Below are 5,994 nucleotides of genomic sequence, written 5' to 3'. Positions count from 1 at the left end.
ATCCCTATACTCTTAATTTAAGTGTGCAGTCAGTCCTGGACCCTTATCTTCCAAAGCCCTCTTTCACCATGGCCCTCTCCCAAACCAGAAACACTCATATGTTGGTCACACCTCCCCCACCCCAGAAATTTAAAATCTAGTAGCAACTGTAATGGTCTGTAAGAGTCCTTTCATAAATAATGGGATATTATGGTTCTTGGAAACAGACAAATTTCATCTATCACTTTTGATTCTCAAGGTCAGTGGCCATATACTCAAGAACAATAATACTCAGTGATATAATATTAAGAAGTATGAAAACAAGCAGGTATTCAGAAGGAAATAAGTGGAAGACTCATCAACAATAACTCCACAAGAAATATGACACTTAGCATTCTACCTAGTTAGCATCTCATTAATTCCTTCATGTTTCATGGCTAAATATACACACAAAATGCAAGAAAACATATTATAATTAGTTTTAAATATATTAATTCTAGTGTAAATAATATGAGCATATATAAACATCAATTTCTTGATATTTCTGATGGTAGAGTTTGTCTAGGATAATAGGAACAAGAAAGACTGGAGTGATTTTTGAAAAGCTTACCTTCATTAATTAGGAGAAAATATCTAATTAGTCAGCTCCAATTTTTAAAAATTGAATGGCAGGCACCTGTCAGCAAGTACATGAAGTATTGCAACAAATATTGCAAAACTGTACCATGTCTGTCTAAAGGTATTTAGGATCCTTTAAAGAGGCTCATACATGTTGAATTCATACTCCATTTAATTTTGTTTTAAAAGGATTACTGAAACTGTTCTAATTTTATCAGCACCTTCTCCTTTGAAATGAATTTCTTTATGCAACATGAGTGACATTAACTGAACTAATAAAAAACACTGATGACAGTACTCTCTTGATTAGTAAAACTTTAAAAGGTCATTTAGGCAGGCATTCAGAGAAAAGGAGGTTTTGGCTATAGACTCTGCTGCTCTTGAATCAAGAAGATAAAAATGCACAAGTTTGTTTTCTCCTAAGAAACTATCATAAAGAAATGATTCATAGAAAACAAAAAATTCTTTTCAATGTATAAATCATTTATTTAAATCAGAAAAACTCCTGAGTTGGTTGACAAATTGGTCATGGTCCTGAGTCACTCGTGAGTAACTGAAGCAGAATATTCTTAAACCTTAGGCTGATCATGGAGCATGAATTCCTCTAATCAGGGCCCACTTCTATCTACATCACAGAAATTCCTCTGGCCCAAAACTCCATGCATACTATTATCATGTGTTTTTACTTACTACTACATGAATAAAAATACAAATAGTGTGATGGCAGTTGAGCTAAGGATAGGCTCCTAATCAAGCTTCATTTCTGCTTTTGGCATCCCTGTGTTCTTATCTGTACACAGAACATGTAAATAATCTTGTGCGCTGCTTTCCTGGAGTTTTTCTCAATATTCTGCCCACCATCATCCACTCTTTCAACTCACCTTAGTGATACTCGTTTAATCAATTTTTGCAATCTTCCTCTTCCTGGTATCTGTTGCATCGCACTTCACCATCTGGTATGCCTGAATTGCTATATTGAAGTTTGGGTGTGTAAGGTGGTTTGAATGAGAATGACCCCCATAGAATCATATATTTAAGTACTTGGTCCCCATTTAGTGAAACAGTTTGGGAAGGAATAGGAGGCATGACCATGTTGGAGGAAGTGTGGCCATGTTAGAGGAGGTGTGTCACTGAGGGTGGACTTTGAGGTTTGAAAAGCCCAGCCATTACAAGTTAGCTCTTTCTGCCTTACAGTAGCGCCTCTAGATGTGAGCTCTCAACAACTTCTCTGGTCCCATGCTTCCTATCTGCATACTGTCATGATCCCTACCACGATGATTATGATGGTCATGACTTTAGCTTTATAAAGCCACTGACTCCAAATTAAAAGTAAATGTTTTATAACTTGCCTTGGCTATGGTGTTTTAATGACAGCAATAGAAAGTAAGGCAGTGTAAGAAAGCGGGAGTAGGTGGGTTAGGGAGGAGGACTGGGGGAGGGTATAGGGGACTTTCAGAGAGGAAACTAGGAAAGGAGATAGCACTTGAAATGTAAATGAAGAAATATCTAATAAAAATAATAGAATCCAAAAAAAAAAAAGAAAAGAAAAGAAAAAGGAAAGTAAGGCAGTGTAATATGCCTCATTCTTTGTTTGTTATTCCCTTAGAAGGGAATATATGTATTTTCATAAAGCACTAATCATTCTTGAACCTAAAGCAAGCAGCTTTAGAAAAGAAGAAAACACTAATTTCTGAGCAACAGTGTCTGGCAGAGGCAGTGTTTTCTTTAAATGTAACACATTGAACAACAATGAGTAAAACACAGTCAAATAGCCTATTTACCGCTTGCTGCCTTTAAGAAAACAGACAGACAAGTCACAGTAGATTTGTCAGCACAGATGTTGCCACCCATTTATTTGCAATGCTAGCCTTAAAGTTATGTACCAAAACAATATATTTGTTCTTCAGCAATTACTCACTACACCAGAACACATATTTCCTGCTCAATGCGCAAGCCCAGTGATACAGGACAAGCAAGAACAACAGGCACAAAGACCTGCAACCGTTGATATTACCATCAAAAAACGTGATTGATGCTTATATTTAAGGGCTTTCTTCACTGTCTCATTTGACTGTTCAACATAGTCCTGGGTGTGCAAAATGTTGTACTCAATGCTATCCAGCAGCTCTTGCTGTTCTGAGATGAATGTTTCTATTTGGAAGAAGATGGTACGCAATTCACTGATCTGGCACTCCAGGTCCAGCAGCTGCTGGTTACGTACTTCAGCCAAAGCCAGGCCCTGCTTAGCCTTCAAAACATCTAGATCACGACCCACAATTTGAGGAGGCACAGGGTTAGCCACCAGTTTCTCCAGGTCCTCTTCCTGGAGCTTCACCCCAGCTAGTTCAGCCTGTCTTACCATCTTCTCCTTCAGCTTGACCATATTCTGAGTCTCACAGGCATAGTGGTGGCTGATGATGCCACTGTAATGACTAAGGAGAAAAGAGAGCTGGCTCTGACGAATGCGGTGCTCAGCCCTCCAGTACTTACAGTCTGTGGCCAATTCATGCTGCATGGCACTTAGCTGAGGCTGAATGAGTCGGGCTTGGCTAGCAAAGGAGGCCTTTATGATGTTCAATTCATTCTTCTCCTTGAACACACTCTCCTCTGTGGTACAACACAGGACACCTTGCTGCTTCTTGTCTATTAACTGAGACAGCCCTTCTAACTCTGTCAGTGCCAGAGACAGCTCAGCCACTTCCTGTAAAAACTCTTCTATAGAGTTTGTTTCAGTCTTTTCAAAAGCATGGTTGTCAAACATCAAGGTGTCATCCAACTCTGAAGAGACTCTTCTGTGGTAAACATGATTCTTCAGTTCCTCTAATCTGTCCTTCATCTTTGACTCCAGCTGCTTGCCATATCCGTACTTCAAGGACTACAGAGGGAGATGTATTCATCAGCTTTGTCTGGTGGTATAGGAAGTCAGGTACAGCTCAGTTCTGCGTCAGTAGAAGCTATTAAAAATCTTTCCTTCCCAGGCAAGCAAACAATGACAAAGCCAATAGGTCACTGAACTGTTTATTCAGGATGAGGAGTGTCAGGTGGTAAAGCACACAGGCAGGACTAGACCAACTAAATTGTAAAATGGGCTAGACACTTGTCTGATTTGTCAAGATCTCTGAGGCAAGAGTACACATGAGCTATGGAGCTTTGGGCCAAGAGGTAACAAAGTAAAAGGCTGGATTCTGAATAGCTCCTGGATGCAATGCTGTTGGCTTCAAGGAAGGTAAGCAAGTTGGCAGAAAACACTAATGACTACAGACTCTTAAGATTGAGAACAAACACACTTGTAAATAGAAACACAGAGACCAAATAGTGTTGTTTTTTTTTTTTAATCTAATGTTAGTATCCAATTTAAAAAAAAATAGCTTCAGGAAAATTCTATGGCAAACATAAACATCTGCTCACTAGTAAGCGAAGGAAAAAAAGTGTAATTTTCCAGATTTCAGACCTGTTTCATTTAATAATAACCTCTCCATCCATTGTTAGTGTACACTAGTGACTGGAATTCATTACCTGCAATTAAAACCTGCCTGTTATCTTTCTATCAAGTCTCTACATATCACTCATTAAACTTCTTCACAAAATTTAATGAAGCAAATACATTTTTACAGTATTTTTGAATATCATATATATTTTTCCAATTTTTATTAGGTATTTTCTTCATTTACATTTCAAGTGCTATCCCTAAAGTCCCCTATACCCTCTCCCCCGCCCCGCTCCCCTACCCACCCACTCGCAACTCTTGGCCCTGGTGTTCCCCTGCACTGGGACATATAAAGTTTGCAAGACCAAGGGGCCTCTCTTCCCAATGATGGCTGACTAGGCCATCTTCTGCTACATATGCAGCTAGAGACATGAGCTCTGGGGGTACTGGTTAGTTCATATTGTTGTTCCACCTATGGAGTTGCAGACCTCTTCAGCTCCTTGGGTACTTTCTCTAGCTCCTCCATTGGGGGCCCTGTGTTCCATCCAATAGCTGACTGTGAGCATCCACGTCTGTGTTTGCCAGGCACTGGCATACCCTCACAAGAGACAGCTATATCAGGGTCCTTTCAGCAAAATTTTGCTGGCATATGCAAAAGTGTCTGGGTTTGGTGGCTGATTATGGGATGGATCCCAGGGTGGGGCAGTGTCTGGATGGTCCATCCTTTCATCTTAGCTCCAAACTTTGTCTGTGTTACTCCTTCCAGGGGTGTTTTGTTCCCAATTCTAAGAAGGGGCGAAGTGTCCACGTCCTGAGTGAGGTAACCCAATCACAAAAGAACTCACATGATATGCACTCACTGATAAGTAGATATTAGCCCAGAAACTTAGAATACCCAAGATACAATTTGCAAAACACATGAAACTCAAGAAGAAAGAACACCAAAGTGTGAATATCATATATTAAAAATGACTTCATGAAACTTTTAGGCAAATAGGTAAATGGATGGAGCTAGAGCATATCATCCTGTGTGAGGTAACCCAGTCACAAAAGAACACACATGGTATAGACTCACTGATACATGGATATTAGCTCAAAAGCTCAGAATACCCAAGATACAATTCACAGACCACAAGAACCTCAAGAAAAAGGAAGGTCAAAATGTGGGCGCTTTGGTCCTTCTTAAGGGAGGGGGGCGCAAAATACTCACAGGAGGAAATACGGAGACAAAGAGTGGAGCAGAAACTGAAGGAAAGACCATTCAGAGACTGCCCCACCTGGGGATCCATCCTATAGAAAGTCACCAAACCCAGACACTGTTGTGGATGCTAACAAGTGCTTGCTGACAGGAGTCTGATATAGCTGTCTCCTGAGAGGTTCTGCCAGAGCCTGACAAATACAGAGGCAGATGCTCACAGTCAAGCATTGGACTGAGCACAGGCTCCTCAATGGAAGAGTTAGAGAAAGGCCCCAAGGAGCCGAAGGGTTTGTAACCCCATAGGAAGCAAAACAATATCAACCAACCAGACTCTCCATAGCTACCAGGGACTAAGCCACAAACCAAAGAGTACACATGCAGGGACTCATGGCTCCAGCTGCATATGTAGCAGAGGATGGCATTGTCAGGCATCAATAGGAGGAGAGGCCCTTGGTCCTGTGAAGGTCTGATGCCCCAGTATAGAGGAATGCCAGGGAAGGAGGTGGGAATGGATGGGTGGTTGGGTGGGGGAACACCCTCATAGAAGCAGGGGGGTGGGGGTGGAATAAGAGGTTTGGGGGGGGGGACCGGGAAAAGGGGATAACATTTGAAATGTAAAGAAAGAAAATATCCAATAAAAATAAAGTAAAATTTAACTGTTTTCCTCACTCCCCTTTTGTCTCATTGTCAAATCTTTTTTTTTTTCAATTTTTTATTAGATACTTTCTTCACTTACATTTCAAATGCTATCCCAAAAGTCCCCTATACCCTT

At 40.6% G+C, this 5,994-nt stretch overlaps 1 protein-coding gene across 1 annotated transcript; it reads right to left on the bottom strand.

Annotated features, from left to right (window-relative positions):
• Positions 1–2,539: 2,539 nt before the first annotated feature.
• Positions 2,540–3,433, bottom strand: LOC110286339 (syntaxin-3-like). Its single transcript, XM_021152740.1, has one exon. It carries the CDS (start codon positions 3,431–3,433, stop codon positions 2,540–2,542), a length of 894 nt encoding a protein of 297 aa, XP_021008399.1.
• Positions 3,434–5,994: the final 2,561 nt, after the last annotated feature.

This window comes from Mus caroli, unplaced genomic scaffold (assembly GCF_978045245.1).
Source record: "Mus caroli unplaced genomic scaffold, Mus_caroli_1 scaffold_5, whole genome shotgun sequence".
NCBI lineage: Eukaryota > Metazoa > Chordata > Mammalia > Rodentia > Muridae > Mus > Mus caroli.
This window is presented reverse-complemented; position numbering and strand designations above follow the sequence as displayed.

Coding starts and splice junctions, on each gene's coding strand:
- LOC110286339 (XM_021152740.1), bottom strand. CDS start 3,433: ATGAAGGACAGATTAGAGGAACTGAAGAATCATGTTTACCACAGAAGA.